Below are 25,276 nucleotides of genomic sequence, written 5' to 3'. Positions count from 1 at the left end.
AAGAGAATGAGAGCACAAGTGTGGCCTCAGTCTCATTGATTGGTCACACTCACCTGACATCTGATCACACTCACTCCCCATTCTACCCAGTACTCGCACTGTTACCAACCTCAGAGACACACTGAAGCATACACATTAATACATTGCACCCCACTTCGCCACCTGGCTACCCAAATTCTGGTATCATCGGGCATACTTCACTAGCTATAAACCACACTGTCACCACCTCTCTCCCATATGATTTATCCCCATGCAACTTGACCACTGCCCACTTATGATCTTCACACAAGAACACTGACCTTGCTGTCTACATACACCTGTTTCCACGTGCGACTACCAAACACCTTTGAGAGGCTGACAATGCTCTACGATGCCACATTTAGGACACATTAGAGGAATTGGCCACAACACTATACCTTTTTTACCACTTTCAACTGCTCAGTTCTCCTCCAACTGCTACTGACAGTTTCAGTGCCTCTTCCCGACATAAGCTCACCGCAACAACGCTGGATTCTGAAACTACATCTCTATCTACACCGACTCCGGCCACAATCCAAAACACATTGATACCCTGCATTCCTACCCCCTCACGTCCCCCACACTGCCACAGATGCCCTCTACACAGATACACAAATGCAGTGTTTAGTTTTATGTGAGATGACAAGATTACTTCAAATAATGAAACTTACCTTTAACATATAATACCCAGAAAAATAATAGTAAAACTATTGTGCATTAACATAAGAAAATATCTGTAGGAAATGGTTATTCAACTAGAAGATGTACAAAACTGACTACTGTAATGACGTTTGCTAGTTTCTGAAAATGAGAACTGAACAACTGGTGCCAAATTGTCATATGAAAGCTATGCTGCATGAAATTCACCAATACAATTTACAGAGAAAAACTAACAACAATTGTGATAATGGCAGACAACAAAATTAAATAAATAATAGAAATTGATGACAGTAATAATAATTTTCCACTATCAACCCAAAATCACAGCTCACTTGGTTCAGTAAGTTTTGTCATTGGCAAAAACATTAGCTGCTGCATACAGTGATAATAACCTTATAGTGTTAGTAGATGAATGAATCAATAGCACACTGTTCAAGTTTGTAGTTTCAACCTGTAGGACTGAGAAACTTCATGTGACGTACTGTTGTTGTACAATATTGCTTTATTCCATTCTTCATTTATTTAAAGAGTTAGGTAATCTACAAGAATTTGCCCCAAAAATAAATGATATGTTGTAGACCACTGATTTTTCAGTCAATAACACAGGCCAACGACAAATTTTTTAAAAAACTTTTGTTACTTTGATAGCTGATCTTTATAGATTTTTATGAGCTGAATCCAAATCTAGCCTTAGTTTTTTTGTATCACCCATAGTTTTCGAGCAATATGCTTTTTATTATATAGTATAAAAATCCTCTGCTATAGGGCAGGGCCGGCCATATGCTGCACAGTGTGCAGACGTGTGGAAGTGCTGCACATGTGCGCACGTGTGCGACAGCGACATCTGTTATTAGACATGTGTCCTAAATGAACGGCGGCGGCTCCACTTCGATGTTTATGTGGTACAAGCAAGAGCGCAACATACCCAGTCTCGTTTACCCCTGGTAACCGTAACCTTAACAGAGAAGTACTGAGAAAAGACAGGTACTGTGGAAAAGCAAAGGATGGGAGATCTATGTTCTCAGTCGTTTAAAAATTACTGGGAACTGCAATTCTTTTTTGTAGCCGTTGGTGAAAACTCACAGTGTTTGCTATGCAGCCGAATAATAGGCGGCCAGCGTAAGTTTTCAATTGAAAGACACTACAATACATATCACAAAGACGAGTGTAGTGTACTCAACAGTGAAGAACGGCAAGCAAAATTAAATGTCCTTAAGAAAATGGGTGAGACACATCAACTTGATTATCATATCTCATGACCAGTGATAAACGTGTCTGGATTTATTCCTTTCATAATTAAGAATTATTGTTTACTAACTGTGCATTATTGCCTCATTCTGCTCCATGTTACATTATTATCAGGAAAGTTGGTCATTAAACCGATTGTTCCAATGTATACTTACATTTATGGTTTTTTTATGTGTGAAGGGGTACGCTCAGCTGAAGTCAATAAAACGTAACATTCATCTAATTGTCGGTTATTATGCAGATTTCAGACGGAACTGATGAAAGATGTAGCAATAATGGTATTGAAATAGCAGGTGATCATCGAGAACTCTGCGGTTATCATTCTGTCAGACGTCAGTGAGACAGAAATTATGTGGGAGTAACTGAGGGCACCGAGAATTAGTTATAGGAAACCTTGCATTAGTTTAATGTTATTTGAAATCATGAATAAGGTTCGTCGGAAGTCGCAAAGTGCTCTCTTTCTTAAATACTAGATCAAAAACATGCATATTTACGTGCCGTCAGTCAATCTGCCTTAATATGGTTCAAATGGCTCTGAGCACTATGGGACTCAACTTCTGAGGTCATTAGTCCCCTAGAACTTAGAACTAGTTAAACCTAACTAACCTAAGGACATCACAAACATCCATGCCCGAGGCAGGATTCGAACCTGCGACCGTAGCGGTCCTGCGGTTCCAGACTGCAGCGTCTTTAACTGCACGGCCACTTCGGCCGGCTCTGCCTTAATAAAAACCCACGGTTGTTAACTATATTACTTGTCTTACTGGGTTAAACTGTTAACATAAAAGTAGACGTCTGAATGAGTAGACTGTGACAGTATTTTAAATGTTTAATACGCGAAATACCTTACCATGGTTGGCTTGCAAGCTGTGGAAAGAGCACTAGAATGCGCCGGTACAGAGTATCCCAGCAAGTGGATAAAGCGACATATGTGCGTAGAAACATGCACTACATGAACGCTGACGGCTGCGGCGTGCAGGCTATGACCCGGAAGTTGCACATGTGCAGGAGCACCGCACGCGTGCAGAATTTCTGGCCGGCCCTGCTGTAGGGTAAATGGGGAAATTAATGAAACTCTGTGTTACAACATAGGCATGATGTTTATTTACAGTAAGCTACTTAAAACAATGCTATGTGTTAATAGAGGTTTCATTTGTCAGCTGGAATTGGTTTGTATTTTCTTTCTCGTTTCTTTTCGAAGCTTCTTGTGCAGCTTTTTCTACAATGAGTCGTTTGCTAAACTTGCTGAAGTGATCAACAGTAGTCCCCCATCACGTTGGTGTTCCAGCGCCCTTGGTAGCGTTTTTCTATCACTTTAATGTCCTTGTGAAAACGCTCTCCTTGCTCCTCACTAACATCTCCCATATGGTCTGGGAAGTATTCAAGGTGACTGTTCAAAAAGTGAACTTTCAGGTTCATTAAGCATCCTAAAGTTTTAAACTTCTTTAACATTGTAGCTATAATAGAAATATATTCTGGGTCTTTTTCATGTCCTAAGAACTTTGTAACGACTTCCTTGAATGATGCCCATGCTTCTTTCTCATTTAAGGTCACTGTGGTTTCAGAGTTAACATCAAACATAAATTTTCTAATGTCAGGTCCGACAAATACGCCTTCTTTTAGTTTACCTTCTGAAAGGCGTGGGAACTTTTGGCAGAGATACTTAAAACATGGTCCATGTTTAGGCAAAGTTTTTACAAACTGTTTCATTAGGCCTAACTTTATATGTGGAGGTGGTAGGAGTACGTTTTTTGGATCTAAAAGGTTTTTGCATAGAATGTTCTTCTCACCAGGATTTAAAGACTCCCTCACAGGTCAATTCTTTCTGTACCAGTGTTGATCGCTAGCCCTACTGCCCCATTCACACAAGAAACATGGAAATTTGGTAAAGCCACCTTGCTGACCAAGGAGCATGCATGTTACTTTTAGATTGCCACATATCATCCAACCATGAGCAGAATAGCCTATTTTATTTAGCACTATTTCTAGGTTTTCATGGCTTTCTTCATATGTACAGAATGTCCAACAGGTATAGATGCATACATGTTACCATTGTCTAATAAAACAGCCTTTAAACTAGTTTTGGCTGAATCAATAAACAGCCTCCAGTCTACATTTTTCTATTCAATACCAAACTCATTCATCAGACGGGGAATGTCTGAGCAGTACACTAAATCACCTTCTTGTTGAAAAACTTGGAAAATTGCTGCTCTCTCTTTTTATACATGTACATGCTGGTTCCAACTGCCAATAGATTCTTTTCTTTAATCTAGATCCGAGCAATTCAGCTTTTCATTTCATTAAGACCAAATCCCTAACCAAATCATTAAGCTCGGTATGAGTAAACAATTTGGGCTCTAGGCTTTTGGTATTACAATGGAATTCATCATTATCTTGTTCATCTAAATCACATTGTACATCAGAAAATACTTCTGTTGGAATAGAATTTAAATCATCTGGTGGTTCAGGCACCGGCAAATCTACACCATGCCCTACTTGTCGCATGGCGGACAGAAGGTTAGGGTAGCTTATTACAGTCTTGTTTTTCGAATTATGACCAACACTGCAAAAGTAGCAATCATTGGAATGATTTCTTGGATCCTTCCATATCATAGGAACAGCAATTCTAAAGGCTTTTTTCTCCTTTTTGGACCACTTTCTCAGATCTTCAACACACACATAACATACCTTATGTGGCCCCCAAGATTTATCTGTAGCACCAACTTTAGATCCAAAGTATGATAGATAAACCCTTTTCACAAAGTCTGTAATGTTTATTTGGTGTTTTTAATCACAAATTCACCACAAATATAACAAAAACCGTTAGCAGAGTTTTTAAAACCACAATTAGACATTGTACCGAGCACACATGCAGGAAACGGCGAAGTAAGGTTAGGTTGACAGTAAACGAACACCATCTGTTAACACGAAAATAGAATCGATTTTTTTTGCCAGCAAATGTCTTTCAGCAGTGCTACCAATGTCATCTACATTCATTACACCTCCTTTTAAAATTATTTTAACTATATGAAAGCTGTTAAATTCTTTAAAAAATCGCCTAATTTAATAAATTTAACTATAAAGTGTGAAAAAATTGTGGGTGATACAGTTTTCTAAGTATCATATTTGGATTTCCCACTATAAAAACATAAGAATGAGGTATTTTCAGCAAAAAAGTTTTTACATCCTTGGCCTGTGTAATTAAACTCATATATTCAATAGATATTGCAGTACCCAAGCCAGAAATTGATTATGTTTTATTTTCTTGACATTACTAATTTATTTTATTTATGCGACCTATTTTTCTTCATCAATAGGCCAAATGATTAGTTTTAGTGACTGAAGAGCTGTGTTTCATTGCTTTGGCTCCTTATAAAAAACTGATTTCATGAGAAATCAGATCACTAAGCAACTTGAAGGAAAATGGCGAACCCTCCACAATCTTTACAGCAAATCGTGTTCTGAAGTTGACGTACATGACCCAACCTCTTAGTCATATACACTCATACAACTGTTTCTGAGGTACAATTAAAGGACTGTAAGAGCAAAACTTCAGTACTGCCACAGTTTAGCTCAACCTAATGGTGTATTACACGTATGCTTGATGGGATTTAAGTTGGGGGAATGGGCTGGCCAGTTCATTTACTAAACATCCTCCATCCCAAGAGTTCCTAGATCTGTGCTCTTTGATGCCGTCACACATTGTCATCCATGAAAATAACATTATGGGTGAATGCACCCCTGAAAATATGCACATGGGGAAGGACTACAGCGTCACAGTAATTTTTACTGGTGAGTGTGCCATGTTCAAAGATTATGATTGTATCCTCATATGGCGAGAGGCAGGAATATGTAAGCCACCCATTAACATTTCCGAACATGATTGTTTTGGCGCTCTATGATATGGCCTGAGGAGGCACAACGATTCGTGGATGTACTGGTCAAACCTTTGAACACGATACATTCGCTTGTCAATGTTACTGTGAGACTGTCTCTATGTGTGTCTTTTCAGGAGTGCATACAGCCATGCTATCATATTTGTGGATAACAATGCGTTGTTAAACCAAAGAGCGAAGGTGGAGGAGCTCGTGGAATGAGAGGATACTTGGTGAATGGACTAGCCTGCCTGTTCCTCTGACTTAAATCCCTTTGGGCACGTGGGATGTGCTAGGAAGATTTATTGCAGCATGTCAACATGCAACAACGACCATCCAACAGTCGTCAACCACAATGTTGGAGAGATGAAACGCCATATCACAAGAACTCCTTACCAACCCTATGGTCAGAATGGAAGCACGTTGCAGAGCATACACTGCCGCCTGTGGTGATCACGACCCTATTAAGGAACATATCTCGCCTTTCTTATTGTCGAGGAGAGCATCATAAATCGCACTGATTTCAAGAGTAATTATTTTCTTTGAATAAAAGTGTCATTTCTGTTCGTCTCATTCCATATTTCTTTCAGTTACCTTCTGCAGTATACTGTAGCAGTTCTTTGGGTGTATGGCCCAAAGATCCTCGAGCTATTTTATTTGGTAGTGACACATCATGCGAAAGTTAGTTTTGTATGGGGTGGTCAGAAACAGTCTGGAAAGCTTGTAAGGGGTTGGGTAGTGCAAAAATTCTTAAGGAAAAAAATCTATACATTGCATCTTTTCCAAGTTGTTTAGCATTGAAGTTACCCAATGAGGCCATTGTGCTCGCAAATTGAGCCACTTGCATGCGGTAATGCGCAGACATCTGTGGGTCAGTAAATTACACTTGGCGAAATACTCATTACCAGTTCAAATGTGCCCTTTACAGAAGCGATAAATTTAAGGTAAGTGAGCATAAGCTACATTTGTCCAACTGGAGGAAACCAAATGAAGAACACATTGGCTACACTGTCTCTGGAAGGCTGCTTGGATCTGAATGGATGATAATATGAGTTTCTCACCTTCATTGTAAATATACACTCCTGGAAATGGAAAAAAGAAAACATTGACACCGGTGTGCCAGACCCACCATACTTTCTCCGGACACTGCGAGAGGGCTGTACAAGCAATGATCACACGCACGGCACAGCGGACACACCAGGAACCGCGGTGTTGGCCGTCGAATGGCGCTAGCTGCGCAGCATTTGTGCACCGCCGCCGTCAGTGTCAGCGAGTTTGCCGTGGCATACGGAGCTCCATCGCAGTCTTTAACACTGGTAGCATGCCGCGACAGCGTGGACGTGAACCGTATGTGCAGTTGACGGACTTTGAGCGAGGGCGTATAGTGGGCATGCGCGAGGCCGGGTGGACGTACCGCCGAATTGCTCAACACGTGGGGCGTGAGGTCTCCACAGTACATCGATGTTGTCGCCAGTGGTCGGCGGAAGGTGCACGTGCCCGTCGACCTGGGACCGGGCCGCAGCGACGCACGGATGCACGCCAAGACCGTAGGATCCTACGCAGTGCCGTAGGGGACCGCACCGCCACTTCCCAGCAAATTAGGGACACTGTTGCTCCTGGGGCATCGGCGAGGACCATTCGCAACCGTCTCCATGAAGCTGGGCTACGGTCTCGCACACCGTTAGGCCGTCTTCCGCTCACGCCCCAACATCGTGCAGCCCGCCTCCAGTGGTGTCGCGACAGGCGTGAATGGAGGGACGAATGGAGACGTGTCGTCTTCAGCGATGAGAGTCGCTTCTGCCTTGGTGCCAATGATGGTCGTATGCGTGTTTGGCGCCATGCAGGTGAGCGCCACAATCAGGACTGCATACGACCGAGGCACACAGGGCCAACACCCGGCATCATGGTGTGGGGAGCGATCTCCTACACTGGCCGTACACCACTGGTGGTCGTCGAGGGGACACTGAATAGTGCACGGTACATCCAAACCGTCATCGAACCCATCGTTCTACCATTCCTAGACCGGCAAGGGAACTTGCTGTTCCAACAGGACAATGCACGTCCGCATGTATCCCGTGCCACCCAACGTGCTCTAGAAGGTGTAAGTCAACTACCCTGGCCAGCAAGATCTCCGGATCTGTCCCCCATTGAGCATGTTTGGGACTGGATGAAGCGTCGTCTCACGCGGTCTGCACGTCCAGCACGAACGCTGGTCCAACTGAGGCGCCAGGTGGAAATGGCATGGCAAGCCGTTCCACAGGACTACATCCAGCATCTCTACGATCGTCTCCATGGGAGAATAGCAGCCTGCATTGCTGCGAAAGGTGGATATACACTGTACTAGTGCCGACATTGTGGATGCTCTGTTGCCTGTGTCTATGTGCCTGTGGTTTTGTCAGTGTGATCATGTGATGTATCTGACCCCAGGAATGTGTCAATAAAGTTTCCCCTTCCTGGGACAATGAATTCACGGTGTTCTTATTTCAATTTCCAGGAGTGTATTTTAGTATTATATATTTTAAGACATCTTTTAAGTATAGGAAAGCATGGTGCCTGTTGTATCGGACATCTCCAAAAGAACAGACATCAAGTGGACTCTGCAGCTGTGATACGTATTATGTAAATTAAAGATGGCCGGCCAGAGTGGCCGAGCGGTTCTAGGCGCTTCAGTCTGGAACCGCGCGACCTCTATGGTCGCAGGTTCGAATCTTGCCTTGGGCATGCATATTTGTTATGTCCTTAGGTTAGTTAGGTTTAAGTAGTTCTAAGTTCTAGGGGAGTGATGACCTCAGATGTTAAGTCCCATAGTGCTAAGAGCCATTTGAACCATTTAGCCAATTGAAGATGGAGGGGGGTAGCGTACAAAGGAAGGTAAAGGGAAGGAATTCATGATGTCAGCTACATCTGGACCGCACATGGAGTCAGTGGCAATAAGTGAAAATGTGGGCCTCACTGGAGTTTGAGTCTGGGATCTCCGACTTTCTGGGAAGTTACATTAAATACTGCACCACTCAGTCACAGTGTTTATCGCAATTATCTGAGGCAATATCTCGGTACGCCCCTCGGACAACCTACATTCCCACTTAGCACCATCTACCCAACAGCCCTATCCGTGTCCCCCTTGCTCGCTACTTTGAGGTTCCTGCTGGAGGTCGACCATTATTCTACATTTGCACTGAAGGTGGTGAATTCATAGCCCATCAAGGTGAACCAATTATATGAATACATGGTGTATGTTCTCTTGGACATCACCACTGCTCCACATGAAGTCCTGATGCACCTCACATAATGAATTCCTTCAATTTTCTATCGTTTCTCCCTCCTTTCACCACCTTCAATTTACGTAATATACAGGGTGATTATAAGTCAAGTTAAACTTTCAAAACACTGTAGAAATAACACGACTGTTCGGAATGACCTCAAATTGCAACGGAATATTATCGGAGAAGGGAGAAAACGTATGGCAGAAGAAAAAAAAATAGTGTGAAACTTGATCAATAGATGGCACTGTATGCGTCAGAATACGTAAATGAAAACACCTGTCATGTGCACGACCCACTGAAGTTGGTATAAACACGCCAGGTACATGGCTTTTCATCTTTCGCATTTGCGACGTTCGCCATGACTGTCTCAATGCAGGATCGCGTTCTGCTTGTAATGCAGAATGAGGCCAGTGCACACTTCACTCTGCAGAAGTTCTGTACACTGAAGGGTTTGAAAAAAGACGTTGGGCCAATGACTGCCGTGTGTCTGGAGAAAATGATCTGAAAATTCGAAAAGACGCGTTCTTTTGGTGTGCAACCTGGTAGAGGGAGGAAACGAATTGATTCGACGTCAGTGAAAGCAGTGGCCACAGAAATGCACGAGAAGACGAGTAGTGATGTGCAAACGTGTTAGTGCACGAGAATTGCCCGAACATTGAACATACCCGTGAGCACAGTGCATAAAATCCTACGAAACATCGTTTTTTGCTATCCATTCAAAATTACCCATGTGCACGAGTTGCTTCCTGTTGACCTGCCAGCAACACAGATCTTTGCTTTAGAATTTCTTGCTCGCATGGAAGTATCCAGTGATTGGCCGTGAAAGATTTTGTGGACAGACGAAGCCCATATGTCAATACACAGAGTTGTCAAATATGGGCAACGGAAAATCCACACGCAAATCAACCAGTACCACTTCATCCTGAAAAGCTCACTGTGTGGTGTGGGTTTACGGCATCATTTATCATAGGGCCATATTTTTTCGAAGAGACAGGTGCTTCCAATCCTGTTACCTGTACTGTAACTAGTAAGCAATATGAGTGTCTTTTGCGCATCCATGTCATTAAAGCTCTCCAACAGTGTGGATGTGTGGATATGATCATTTTTATGAAGATGGTTCACCCCTCACATTGAAAATACAGTTAAGCAGCTACTGAAACGCCATTCGGAAATGCTAGAATTATCAGCCGCCATTTCCCTACGGCCTGGTCGTTCTAATCACCTGATCTTAATACGTGTGATTTCTGGCTGTGGGGCTATCTGAAAGATGTTGTGTTCAGTGTTCCGACTGCAAATTTAGCTGCATTGAAAGCACGCATCGCACAACACATTTTGAACGTGACCCCGGAAACACTTTGATAAGTTGTGGAACATGCTGTTTCTCGATTTCAACTTGATGCAGAAAATGGTGGACAGCATACTGAACATGTTTTGCGCCAGTCACACGGAAATTAATAATCCGTTAGATTTTGATTGATGATTTTTATGCTGCTTTTGGCCTCAGGGCAGTTAAAAACAGATGTGAGTGATGCCTTTTATGCGTTTTTGGCCTCAGGAAATTAAAAACCGATTTTTCGCATCCGATGTGATATGACCTTGCCGTGGTGGATGGGCTTACGTAACCAACACTATCACACCTGTACAACTATGCACACTAAGTAGTACAGTTTGTTTAACATCAAACGTATGCCTTAGACGTTGTTGTATGATTCATTTGTCATTTGTAGTAGACCACTATTAAATCATGACGCTTACAGCTCCAGCTATTGCTACATTTTGTAACTATTTATTTTTCTTCTGCCACACGTTTTCCGCCTTTCTCCGATAATATTCCGTTGCAATTTGACGTCATTCTGACCAATTGTGTTATTCCTACAACGGTTTGAAAGTTGAATTTTAATTATAATCACCACGTATATTTTAAGAACAGAATTGGATCCAATACACTACCCTAAGGGACACCTTTGATTATATGCTCCTATTCTCACAACTGTAAAAATTTATCATCAGCAGATATGTGAACTATATGCACCTTTTACAGAGATGCCACAGATCACCATCTATCGTAATGTACAGAGCAGACAAGCCTCTGAACTCCACGTTCCGTGAAGAGTCATCGACGTCCAGCCATTTAGCACCTAGTGGTACTTTCACTGTTCTCCTACATCTTTCCGTAGATGCTCACAACAGCAGCATGTGAACATTCGACCAACATCGCCGTTTTCGAAATACTCGTTCACAGGCTCTGTGTAATAATAACCTGCCTTTTGTCAAAGTAGCTTATCTCAGTGGATTTCCCCATTTTCAGCCCATATCTTCGCTACTATGATCACCTGTCCATATCTGCTCCACTTACATACTTTTGTTACTGCGTCACGTGCCTGCAACGCCAGCAGGCAGCATCCAATGTTGTCGTGGGCAGTGGTCATATTAGTGTGGCCTATCAGTGTTCATTGATGTGGAAAACGTTATAGGATAGCAATATGCACATATATAAGTGGCAGTAGTATGGGGTGCACAAGGTATAAAAGGCCAGCACTTTGTCAGAGCTGTCATTTGTAGTCAGGTGATTCATGTGAAAGGTTTTCCGACGTCATTGTGGCCGCACCACGGGAATTAACAGACTGTGAACGCGGACTGGAAGTTGGAGCGAGGCGCATGGCCATTGCATTTCGTAAATCGTTAGAAAATTCAATATTCCCAGATCCACAGCGTCAGTAATGTGCCGAGAATTACAAATTTCAGCCATTACCTCTCACCAAGGACAACACAGTGGCCGACACCCTTCACTTAGCGACCGAGAGCAGCAGCGTTCGTGTAGAGTTCTCAGTGCTAACAGACAAGCAACATTGTGTGAAATAACCATAGAAATCAATGTGGGATATACGACGAACTTATTGATTAGGACAGTGAGGCGAAATATAGCGTTAATCGGCTTTGGCAGCAAACGACTGACATGGTGCCTTTGGTGACAGCACGACATCATCTGCAGTATCTCTCCTGGGCTCGTCGCCATGTTGGTAGGATCCTAGACGACTGGAAAACTGTGGTCTAGTCAGATAAGTCCTGATTTCAGTTGGTGAGAGTAGATGGTAGGGTTCGAGTGTGGCACAGATCCACAAAGCCATGGACCCAAGTTGTCAGCAGGGCATTGTGCAAGTTGGTGGTGGGTCCATGATGGTGTGGGCTGTGTTTACATGGAATGGACTGGGTCCTCTGGGCCAACTGAACTGATCATTGATAGTAAATGGTTACGTATGGCTACCTGAAGACCATTTGCAGCCATTCATTGAATTTGTGTTCCCAAATAACGGTGAAATTTTTATGGATGACAATGCGCATTGCCATCAGGTCGCAATTGTTCACAATTGGTTTCAAGAACATTCTGGACAATTGGAGCAAATGATTTGGCCATCCAGATCTCTTGACATGAATTCCACTGAATCGAAAAGTCAGTTCATCCACAGAACCCAGCACCGGTGATACTTTTGCAATTATGGACGGCTATAGAGGCAACACGGCTCAGTATTTCTGCAAGGGGCGTCCAACGACTAATTGAGTCCATATGACGTGCAGTTGCTACACTATGTTAGCTAAAATGAGGTCCAACACGATAATAGGCGGTATCCCATGACTTTTGTCACCTCAGCATTAACTTTCAAGAGGAGGTAAATAACCTATTTTTTTTTCTTCGCTGTTTGCTTGGTAAAAATCCCTAATGGAGGTGATAACCAGATGATGAAAGGGAGGGTGAGAACTGCAATTTATGCCCCACAGCTTACACAATGTTATGTAACTAGAATTTACCTAGACTTCTTAAGTTGTGGTATTGGCACAACTCAGGGATGATTTCTTGGGAAGACTGCTGGCAGCGTGATTTAAATGATTATCATTTGTATGTTAACTTACTAAAACTTTTAAGGAAATTCTTATTTTGTTCAGCTGCAGATTACCTGATGATGAACTCTTGAATGAAACTGGTCGTGATGTATGTATCAATAAAACAGTGGTGGTTTTTATCAGTCTAGTATTAACAAGTATCATCTGTGGAGCTCAAGATGATCTACATTTATATTCGGCAAGTTATCTTAAGAGGCCCTCACATGTTCAGTTATATTGTCAAACTGTTATACATTGACTGTCTAATGGTGCATATTGATGTATTGTCAATTCTGGAAATACACATTTCGTCTTCAGGTCACAAGTGGCCCATCGGGAGCATCTGACCGCCGTGTCATCCTTAGTTGAGGATGCGGATAAGAGGGGCATGTGATCAGCACACTGCACTCCTGGTCGTTATGATGATTTTCATTTTCTTTGACTGGAGCCGCTACTATTCGGTCGAGTAGCTCCTCAGTTCGCATCTTGACGCAGAGTGCACCCCGAAAAATGGCAATAGTGCATGGCGCCCGGATGGTCACCCATCCAAGTGCCGGCCACCACTGACAGCGCTTAACATCGGTGATTTGATGGGAACCGGTGTATCCACTGTGGCAAGGCCATTGCCTCCTAGAAACAGGGGCTAGCAGTATTGTCAATACATACTGAATGTGTGAGGTCGGGTATTGACGGTTTGGTAATATTCTCTATTTAGATGTTGACACTTGACAACTTCACATATCAGCCACATGGCGTTAGTGTGCACTGTTTGTTTTCAATTCGCCCTTTTTCATATCACACCTCAGATTCAATTTTTCAAGTGCTCTTTTAACATAAAACAATTTTAATGGACCTATGCGAGGGTATCCATTGAATACATCATTTTAGGATGGTAAACAGAGGATTCTCTATGACACTTCTTGCTGTAGGATAGTATAGGTTGGTAAATTACATAGCAGTTTGGAAAAACGCTTCCGCTTCCAAAAATACATAATATATCTGCAGTGACTAGTAAAAGGTCTGCAAAATACATGTTAATTTCACCTAATTATTACTAAACGTGAAAAAAAATTTACGTCAGTTGCCTGGACATATCATTGCTTCACAAATTTCGATAGAATTTTAGTAACTTTGAGCATTCGAATGACCTTCATGTCGCCAGAATTCTCAAAGTTATTCCTAATCTCTAGTTGACTGCGATTGCCTCTTTCATTATCGTATTTGTGTCAATGTTTTATTTCATTTCAACATTAATAATTTGTTATACAGGTATGGTGCAGCACTTATATGAAGGAAGTGCGAAATCTTTCGGCTGCGTGGTTCGGATAGTCAGTACATTAACATGTGCCTTATCACTCCTTGATTTCAACCATTCTCGGACCCGTTTCCTCTTTTTCGCTATCTTCTGTTATTTGCAAGCTATAGCTAATATAATTGCAAGACACGCTTACTTTTGGGTGTTGCGACATCTTAGTCTTTTAAAACCGCATTGTCAGCTAACGATTTTTGTCAGTATTATTGATGGTGTGAGGTCGCTTCAGTATATTGAAGAGATGACAAACTAGTATTTTCAATAAATACTGAACGTATGCAGGCCCCGTTACGGTTTGTGGGGAAGTGTACTTCATGTGCCAGATTATGTGAAAAAAATGCGAGGTGGGCTTCGCATAGTCAATGTTTTCAGAATCTAAAATACATTCTAAGATTATATAAAGAGGGCATGTCAAGTATGTTGGACGGTAGTTTAGTGACTCACTTCTACCTCCCCCTCTAGTAGATCGATGTGACCTGAGCTTTCAACCAAACACTGTCCATGGCTTTCTGTTCGAAGGATTGTGGTTAAAAGAGGGGCTAAGTCAGCCGCATATTCACTGTGGAATCTGATAAGAATTCCGTCGAGCCCTGAGGTTTCTCGTCCGTGAGATTCTTGATACTAATTGTGTTCATTGTAGTGTCACTGACAGGCTTTAAACTCGATGAGAATTTCTTTGGATTTTGTGAGCGATAGTTCGATGTGAATTCTGCCATTCCTCTCCATATTTATGTATTATATTGAGCACAGTTTGGATATATGAACAACTGAGCTTACGTGTAATCAAATATTTGCAAAATGATTAACAGAAAAATCGGAAAGTATCATATCTGCCGATGTATATTGTTAGCTTTGGTTATCGATATGTAAAAACAAATGACGAATTCGCGCGGAATTGAAGCGTGCTAGCTTGTTGCTTTGTGTATTGTTTATCTCATTGTTTTGATTCTCCTTCAGAAAATAATTATGATAAACCTCCTTGAAGAGCCATGGTACCGATTATTGTGCAAGAGAAGAGATTTGAATCTGCAGTACACGTTAGGTGGCGGACAATCTTTCAGGTGAATGTTGACGCATCAAATAGCCTGCATATTAAAAACCAGTGACAGTCTCTTAGTCAGGTCGCGTAAATTTCGTAGTTTTGTATGTCACTTCATATTTATGTCGTAGGTATATGTTTTAACAAATAGATAGTGAAACAGTGGTAAGCATGAGATCACATTCATGAGTAAAACGCCAGATTTCGAATGATAATGCAGTTTGTTTCGTATGAGAGTGAAGAACATTCTCATGTTATTACTTCCGATCCTATTTTTAAGAATGTAGAATAGATACATCATGAACTATTGAATTAATGTAAAAAGAAAGTAAGTTACCGAAAGTCGTATTGCAGTAGTTATTTTTCATTTTGTTAGTTCTTATTGTGATATTACTGTTTTATGTCTATGCAAAGCATGTTTTCATTCCGGTTCTTTCAGGTCAATACAGTTCCTTAACTATAAAGAGCCTTAATAAACCTTTAGTTTGGTAATATAATTGCATTGTCTTCGCATAATGTTTTTGCTTTCTCTCTGTGTAATGTGGAACGTGTATTCAAAGTCTCATTTGAATAGAAGAAATGGTAAGGCAAAAACGATTTCGTTAGTTTTGGGATGCTTCCTTTTTTTATGACCTGTAATAAACTTTGGGTGTTGCTGAAATGCTTTTATTAGTCCATAAATTGTTACAGTAGTGTTAAAGCTTGCAGTAATTGTCATTCGTATTCGTAGTGCTGTATTTATTTGCTAAATATTATCTCCATATGTGGTATGAAGCCACGCATTCAATCGTTACTGAAGAGTTTATCACAATTAATACTTAATGTGCCATTGTTATTTTGTATCACATTTATTTATTTTTCTTTGGAAGGTTCTGGCCATAATGTCCCGTAGTGTCTAACGATGCATGTTCATATTTCACGTAACGCTGTAGCACATGAATCAAAAGCTTAGAAACAGTTATAACACAAATATTGAAAACAATCCTAGCTATAACAGGAGGAAAAATTATAAAATTGTATTTGATTGTGACAAGTAGAATCGTAGTGGTAAAGTGCAGAAAGGTACACGTGTTTGGTCTGTGGCAGCAATGAATATGGAAGAATAGATGGAGAGATGAGGAAAAGGAATGTGGTAAAATACAAGTAGGGTAAAAGTGGGAATTTATAAACTAGGGATAATTGGAAACAGCAGGTATAAAATTTTGCTGGAGATGTTTATAATAATAATTATTATAATAATAGTAAGAATTTTATTGTCATTTGGCTGATTACAGCATTAGACAAAGAGCATATATTTCTACATAAACTACTATATCGATGTAAATTGGTTTACATAAAATAGGTACATGTTAGAATACAGTATTTTCATCTTCAAAAAATTCATCAGTGGTGTAAAAGGGATTGTTCACTAGTAGCTTGTATAATTTAACTTTAAAAATATTTACAGGCAGTTCTTTAAAGTCAGCGCATAGTCTGTTAAACATCCTTAGTCCAAGAACTCAGTAGGAGTTCTGCGATTTTGATAATCTATTATATGGCACGTCTACAGATGGATGTGTTTCTAGTATTATGGCTATGAATATCATTTCTCAACACAAAATTAGAGACATTGTTTCTAATGTACAATAAAACATTGTAGATGAATAAGTTTACTACTGTAAGACACTGCTATTTAATAAACAAAGGGTTACAATGTTCTGTTTTATCAGAATCCATTATTATTCTTATTACTTTCTTGTGTAAAAGTAAAATGTCATTTACATGACAGCTACTACCCCACAGTAAGATTCCATAAGAGATTATGCTTTGGAAGAAGGCAAAATATGCTGATCTCACATCTAGTCATAGGGAACATGTATTTTTAAATGTCTAATTAGGTAAATAACTCTTGAAAGCCTAGCCAATATATTCATAATATGTGGTTCCCATGTCAATTTATTGTCAATAGTAACACCTAAAAATTTTACAGTTTCTAATTCTTGGTAGTTTGGAATCTTTTTGAGGCTAAAGTAAAGTGTCTGGGTTTGTTTTCATTTAGTAAGAAGCCATTAGCTTTGACCATAATGAGGACTGAGCAAGGGTATTTTCTGTCAGTGTTTTCAGTGTACGTAGATCAGAGCTTTTATGTAGAAAAGTTGTGTCATCAGCATACAATATTGTGTGAGAATTTTATGAGTGAGGGGAGGGCATTATTCATTTGTATAAACAGTAAAGGTCCAAGCACCAACCCTTGAGGCACTCCGTACCTAACATTAACCAAATCTGATTTCTCCCTACGAATGCATACAACTTGTTGACAGTTCTCTAGAAAAGACCTGAACATATTTATACCGTTGTCATCAAAGCCGTAGTCAACTAGCTTATTCATCACAGTGTCATGCTCTACACAGTCAAAGGCTCTGCTCAGGTCACAAAATGTAGCCTGGGCATAGTCCCTAGCCTTGAATACATCTAGGACTATTTTTACGAGGGAGTACATTGTGTCTGTTGTGGATTTACCTTTCCTAAATCCAAACTGTTAATCACTAATTACATTTAATTTACCCAAGTAGACACTAAGGGTCGACCAAGCGTCCGATCCCACGCTGCGGCTTTGACCCGTGACGTAAGGCTGTTGTGGTGTGTGACGTGACGACGGCGCTGAATTTAGTTTGTGAGAGTGCTGTGTTTGTAGGTGTCTTTTGATGCGATCGGTGGTGCTCTCTGGTGGTGTGTTAGGTGATGTTTTTGGTTTAGTTTGCGAGTGTGGCGTCGTGTGTGAATTTTGGTAAATTCCTTTTTTTATGTCTCTGGTAGGTATGGATATGACTGACAGGGTCAACAGTTTTTGGTTGTCGGCTGTGATGGGGGACAGTGCATTGTCTCTAATAAAATTTCTTCTACTATTCGGATTTTTGGATGAAGTCATGAAGTGTTCAGTATGTCGTGAAGAAATGGAGCTTACTTAAAGTTCCGGCGTCTCGAACCAGGGACTGCTGTATGTGGAGATGTCCCAACGATAATAGGTCAAGGGAAGTGTTCGATCCCAATGTGTGGCTGTGAATATGGTATCGGGAGATGCTATATAGGTCAAGGGAAGTGTTAGGTCCTAATTTAGGGGATCTGGAGCTGCTGTTAAGCTATATAGGTCAAGGGAAGTGTTAGGTCCCAATTTATAAGATCGGGAGCTGCTGTTGAGCTATATAGGTCAAGGGAAGTGACCGATTCCAGATGATATTGTGTTTAGTGGTATTTGGGGAGTTTTGTGATGTCACTTTTTTTCGTGGTTTTTCGTGTTTTGCATGGGGGTGGGTGTCTAAATTTGTTTATATTTAGTTTGTCCCCACCCAAAAACCGCCTATTTCCTGCGCTTGTCCTGTTAGTGTCATTAGGCTTTTTGTGGAGTGTGTGTGTGTTTGTTTTTCGATGTATTTTCATCCTCATAATGTGTACGTAACAACCTTATATGCGCCATATTGGAATCGTGGTTTATGGTTGTTTCCGCCGTATTTGTGACATCATGGGTCAACGCAGATGGGCAGGATCGGACGCTTCCGTATTTCCGACACTAACTTGCTCATACATAATTGTTTCTAAAATGTTTGAAAAAACTGTGGTTATGGATATAGGTCTGTAACTAGCGGGACAGTTCTTTTCCCATTTTTTATATATGGGCATAACTCTAGAAATTTTTAGTGTGTCGGGGAACTTACTTTCAACTAGGCATTTGTTAACACAAAAAGTTAAAGGATAAATCACACAATCAGTAACATCTTTCAACAAATTACATGACATATCATAGTAATCAACACTAACTGAAGGTTTGAAATTTTTCACTGTTTTTAGGATATTATTTGGGCTCACTTCTATGTTATGCAGTTTCTTTGCTTCATTTATTGCCTTCCTATACTTGTATTTAGCTTTAGCACACAGTTCTTTGTACAGTTCTGAGTTACTGGTTTTGTACAGACTAGAATACAGCATAACAGTATTTTTCAGTTGCCCTAACTGTGGAGTATACCATTCCTTTGTTTTCCTTTTCTTGTAATTACTACTAATATTCACTGTACATTTTTTCAGAGGGATGGTATTTTCAAATATATTTAAAAATATGGAGAAAATCTTGGTGGAAACAGTATCAGATGAACAGTGTTGAAACTTAATAAAACATGTGTCCTAACTGAAATAGGTGAGGGCATGTCTAAACCTATTGATACTCTCTCTCCTCACTGGTCTAGTAATCCCAATTGTAGATTCTGGTTTGGTGCAGTCTGAAGTTATATTATTAAGACTAAGATATACTGCATCATGGTCTGAGTAAGGGAAACTAATTACATCAGTGGACATACAAGTTCTCTTAATATTTGTAAATATATTGTCTAGACAGGATGAGCCTCTGGTAGGTTTGCAGTTAACATATAACAGGTTAAATTGTCGAAGCACATTTTTGAGCTCTGTCACAGTTTTTCTGTCCTGCAAGACATCAAAACTTGAATTGATATCCCCTCCAATGACAATATTGTATTATTTCCATTTCGGTAAACATATGTAGATTAAGAGTTTCTCAAGTTTCTCCAGAATGATATGGGGGTCACCACTAGGTGGCCTGTACACTACGACTACCACCACTAGCTTAAGGCTCTCGTCACCACTAGGTGGCCTGTACACTACGACTACCACCACTAGCTTAAGGCTCTCAATTACTAGACCTGATATTTCAAAATGCATTTCATCACAAAGGGTATTAAGATCTATCCTGCCACAGTTTGGTGCAAGAGGTGTTTTGCATATATTGCTACCCCACCACGCAAGTGCTGTTTTCTGCAATAGCAACTAAGTAGTGTGTAATCATTCAATACTTTGTACCCAAGCTCATCCTCTTTACACCAATGCTCACTTAAACGTAGAATATCTACCACATTTTCATTTTAAAATTCGTTCACTATTAAGTTTTTATCTGCCGTACCCAGAATATTAAGATAGCATATTTTAAACTCTACTTAGGCATTTCTTTTTTTCCATATTCTATTAGTTGACATGACCTAATTTTACGGCATGAAAGTTGACCAGGTTGTGTCCTTACGTTACTAGAAGACCCAGCCTGGTCTATGCATACAAGTTTTTTGTCATCTCAGTTGAAACATAAACCAAATACATTACTGGTCTTTTTCCCTTCTCTAGCTTATCCAATACTATTCTGAGAATTGTATCACTTAAAACACGTTTACCTAGATTATTGAAATGTTGACCATGCTTGGTATGCCATTCTCTGCTGCAGCTACTGGTGTTAATTAAGGAAACATTCTTAAAGTGTTTACAGATAGCTTTGTACTCCTTGTTGGTTTGCTCCACTTCCTTATTCACACATGACCACTGAGGCAGATCACGTCGATCAGGCACATTAACGACAATCACGTTGGTGTGGGTTAACACTCCGAGAGTCTTCTTCTTTGTCGAAGTAGCTATCTTCCTTTCGTTTCTGCTGACGTCGTTTGCTCTGCCCATTACCACTACAAAGTCTCTGACCATGAGAGAATGTCTCGTAAACCAGCTCCTGATTTAACGGTACCTTCTCTTCCAAACTCGTTAATCACACGAGGTCCGCTTTCCATTAACATAGCTGCTAATCCTCTGGCGTAACTGTCTGAATAAATCTTGATTTTACGTTTTTTCTTATATCTTACTTGGCTGTTCGCTAAGTTTTGAGTATCCTGCACCACCTTATCAGATGAGTATGCTGATACAGTTTCTATGTCATCTGTGTTTTGAAGTGAATTATATTTGTTATTTAATGGTAACACAAAGTCCTGCCTATGTTTATTGTTAATATGTTTGTAAGAGCCCCCCCCTTTGATTTTACAGTTACCCCTCTACTGCTAGGCCTGTTGTGAGCCGTTCTAGTCATAGATTCACTTTGTGGCAAACCTTCCATGGGTTTGGAGATATTAAGACATACCTGATGATCACTCTCTTCCAATTTAAGCTTGAGTGTTCTGTTGCCATCACTCAGAATATTTGTGTCCTCTCGTAGCTCAGCAGTAATTAACAACAGATCATTTTCGGAGGATGAAGCACCGATTTTCACATCTTTGGTCATTGTTTTACCACGCCATTGCTCCGTCTCATGTAGATTTAATTCATATTTCTTGTACAGTTTTTTTTTTAATTTGTCCTGCAAGAGTCCAATAATTGTAATATATAATAGGTTTTCCTTTTTGATACTGTTGGTCTTCCTTGCTGCATCACAAGTACATGTTTGGTGTAATTGTAGGCAGTACTGTTTTCACCAATTTAGTATTGGAGGGCAGCATGGAGGGTAAAAATCGTAGAGGGAGACCAAGAGATGAATGCACTAAGCAGATTCAGAAGGATGTAGGTCGCGGTAGGTACTGGGAGATGAAGAAGCTTGCACAGGATAGAGTAGCATGGAGAGTTGCATCAAACAGTCTCAGGACTGAAGACTACAACAACAACAACTGTTTTCATCCATCAATTTTTTATTCTGACATCACTTCCCTCTCTTTTTTGTTATTGAACTTTAATTGCTGAGCTTTTTATGTAGTGTCTAGCATTTTGTAAGCTTCAGAGCTCGAAAGAAAGAAAATTGGAATTTTTCCTTCATTTATTGGTAGCCTACGTTAAACACATTTATGGCTTATTAAGTTATTTTATCATTCCCAAACGAGAGTATAATAATGAAATTACTTAACGTAAAGCTAAATAAGAACCCTCACTTGTTTACATTAACCCCCTAAAATTACAATACAGGGTAATTGGGTAGAGATGCTGAGTCGAGGCTGCAAATAAATATGATAATCCATATCAGGTTTTGCAAATTCCAAGGACCTACATTATAAGGTGTCCAAGTTGTAGTCATACTGTGAATGATGTGTCAAGGGTTGTGCATGAAGTTAAAAAACATTCTGGGAAGCAGAAGCCGCTTATGGCCTCCCAAAATCAGTAGTATACTGCCAAGTTAAAGGATGGAAATTATATTTTTCTGAGAGTGCAGAATTAAATAATGAAAAGAAGAAATTAAATCTCGTCCATTATACAGGATTTGCATAATTTTATTCTAATTTCTTCGTTGGGTCAGTGGATACCAGTGTATGAATTAGACCTCTTCCTCCACATATTGAAGCTACCCTGTCCATTTGTATAATTGCTCATCCAGAAGAGGGATATCCATGTGACAAAGAGGAACTTCAGTCATTGGTACAACAGTATTTTAAACAGAATTTGTTTAAAGATGGCCATCCTGTGGAGGATGGGTATAAAGTGTTTATGAAATGCAGCCCCTGTATTTCTTTAAAGGAGCCTGAGCATCTTCAGAAGTCCCAAAAGAATACAAGAGATCCATTTATACTAGTCCTCCTACATGAACTGAATAATTTGTATTAAATATGTGGACTAAAAGACAGTGAGAAATCGTGATTTGTCTACAACTGTGATGAGTCTGGGTTTGGCGGTGACCCAATAAAGTACAAGGTTTTTGGAGAAGCCACTGAATAAGGTCACTGCTAGGTCAGTTAAAGAATCAACAACTGTTTCAGCCTGCATCGCTGCAGGTGACACTTACTTGCCACCATCGATCGTATAAGGGTAGTACGGTTCAGTGTCTGTGGACTTCCAGTGAATGACCAATTACCCGTTATGCAATTGAAATGCCAGTCTGATATTTGATGGGCATACTACCCTTGTCAGCCTACAATTAGTGGAAATGGCTGTACAAAATAACATTCATTTAGTGTGTTTGTCTAGTCATTTACCGACCGACTACAACCTCTTGACAAATTTGTGTTTGGCGCTGTTAAAACCAAAGGGGGAAGGAAGCTTAGGTATATATTTTTTGTATTTGTGTGTTCTGCTTGAGTGTGCTGATGAGGTTTATGTTACCTACTACTTCAGTTTTAATGTTATTTGAGACATTCCTTTCAAAAGTTACACATTTTTGGACTTTTATTATGTGTTGGCTGGGGTAATTTTAAACATTGCTATAATCATCCAGGAAAATGTTCATAAGTCATAGAACAATGTTAATGTAGAGTTATCCCTGCCGACAAATTGGAAATACAGAAGCGTCCGATTCCACCAGTCTGCTTTGACCCATGACGTCACAAATATGGCGGAAACGACCATACACTATGACTCCGATATGGCACCTATGATGTCATTACGTAAACATGACTACAGACATGAAAATACATTGAAAAACCAACATACACACATTCCACAAAAAAACCTAATGAAACTAATGGGACAAGTGTGGAAAATTGGGGTTTTTTGGGTGGGGACAAAGTAAATATAAACAAATTTAGACACACACCACCATACCAGACCATACAAAATGACTAAAAAACCCTCTACACAAAACTCCCCAAATTCCACTAAACACAAGATCCTCTGGAATCGGACTCTTCCCTTGACCTATATAGCTCAACAGCAGCTCCCGATCCCACAAATTGGAATCAAACACTTCCCTTGACCTATTATCCTTACGGCATCTCCACATATAGCCGTCCCTGGTCTGAGATGCCGGAACTTCAGTAAGCCTCATTTCTTCACGACACACTGAACACTTCACAACTTCATCCAAAAATCTGAATAGTTGAAGAAATTTTATTAGAGACAACGCACTGTCCCCCATCATCGCCGACAACCGAAAACTGTTGACCTTGTCAGTCATATCCATACCTACCAAAGACATAAAAAAAGCAATTTACCAAAATTCACACACGGCGAACAGAAAAAAGCTACAATAACGTTGACATAACAAAACCGAAATCGTTAACTTACTGAAAAATATTCTGCTGAAAGCACAGTCACTACCGATACCGCACACGTGCAATGCTACCACACAAATGAACCCCATACGCCACGTAACACGCTACCCATAAACACACCACCAGAGAGAACCACTGACCCCAACAATACGCCACCTATAAACATGTCACACACGCAAACTAAACCAAAAACATCACCTAACACACAACACATAAACACACCACCAGAGAGCACCGTTGATTACATCAAAATGACACCTACAAACATGCCACTCTCACAAACTAAATTCCGCGCTGTTGTGACGTCACACACCACAACAGCCTTACATCACAGGTCAAAGTCGACGGGTGGGATCGGACGCTTCGGTCGACCCGGCAAATTCATATCCAGCATACATTCGGAGACTGCAGTGCCTTTTACCCCTGACCTAATGGGGTAAATGTAAACTTATTATAATATCAGAATAGATAGATTAATGAATCCAAGAACAGAGTGTAAATTTCAGGCCTATTATATCTTAAAATAACAAAAAATAACTTTTTTTTTTTTTAATAGTATTATAGTATTGCTTCAAATCAAAGTCAAAACTTCTCAAAATTGTGTCCAGTTACCCCACCTGAACATAATGGGGGCAAAATGATGTGACTTACTGAGATATGAATAGGGACAAAAATGGGACTGGGACTTTAGTATAATTATTTTTCTTTGTGAGGATAGCAAAAGGAAGTGTTTCAGACTTTTCTTAAATTGTATGGGATGTACAGGGTGGTTCAGCTGCCACTACCACTGTTGTTTTATGAAACCCCCAATGTTACAACTAACCTTTATAAACCATGTGCAGGATTTTCATATTTCAAGCTCACTATGCACAAACTATTACTCTCACAGAAAAAAATGAACCAGGACCATTTTGTAGGAAACTTAATGTATTTAAATTTTGAGATGGTATAAATTTTTGCTCGATACCTTAGTTTTTTGAGTTACTCAAGAAAAATTTACAAAAGTGACCTTCAGTGTCTCCCCCCCCCCCCCCCCTCTCCACTACAAAAGTGACCTTCAGTCCCCCCACTCCCACACTCAGCCACCTCTGGTCAGGATTTTTAGTATGTTATTAATGGCACTCTCTCCTGCCACTGCAATTATTTGTTGCTGCACAAATTATTTCTCACATTCAACCTTTTTTGGTCTTTATTGACTGGCATTATTATGCTACCGGCTG

At 40.3% G+C, this 25,276-nt stretch overlaps 1 protein-coding gene across 2 annotated transcripts in view; it reads left to right on the top strand.

The window, feature by feature from the left end:
- The first annotated feature begins 15,133 nt into the window (after nt 1–15,133).
- LOC126248066 (N-glycosylase/DNA lyase) overlaps nt 15,134–25,276 on the top strand; it is a 97,664-nt gene continuing 87,521 nt past the window's right edge. Inside the window, exon 1 of one of the 2 annotated variants that reach the window (XM_049948707.1) lies at nt 15,134–15,316. In XM_049948707.1, the coding sequence (XP_049804664.1) occupies nt 15,222–15,316 (95 nt within the window). In that variant the 5' untranslated portion in view covers nt 15,134–15,221. Of the gene's footprint in view, nt 15,317–15,336; nt 15,460–25,276 lie in introns of those variants that run through there. The other variant, XM_049948708.1, reaches the window with a different exon arrangement.

The sequence above is a fragment of the Schistocerca nitens genome, chromosome 3, assembly GCF_023898315.1.
Source record: "Schistocerca nitens isolate TAMUIC-IGC-003100 chromosome 3, iqSchNite1.1, whole genome shotgun sequence".
Lineage (NCBI taxonomy): Eukaryota > Metazoa > Arthropoda > Insecta > Orthoptera > Acrididae > Schistocerca > Schistocerca nitens.
Note: the sequence above shows the minus strand (reverse complement) of the source record. Positions and strands in the feature narration are given on the sequence as shown.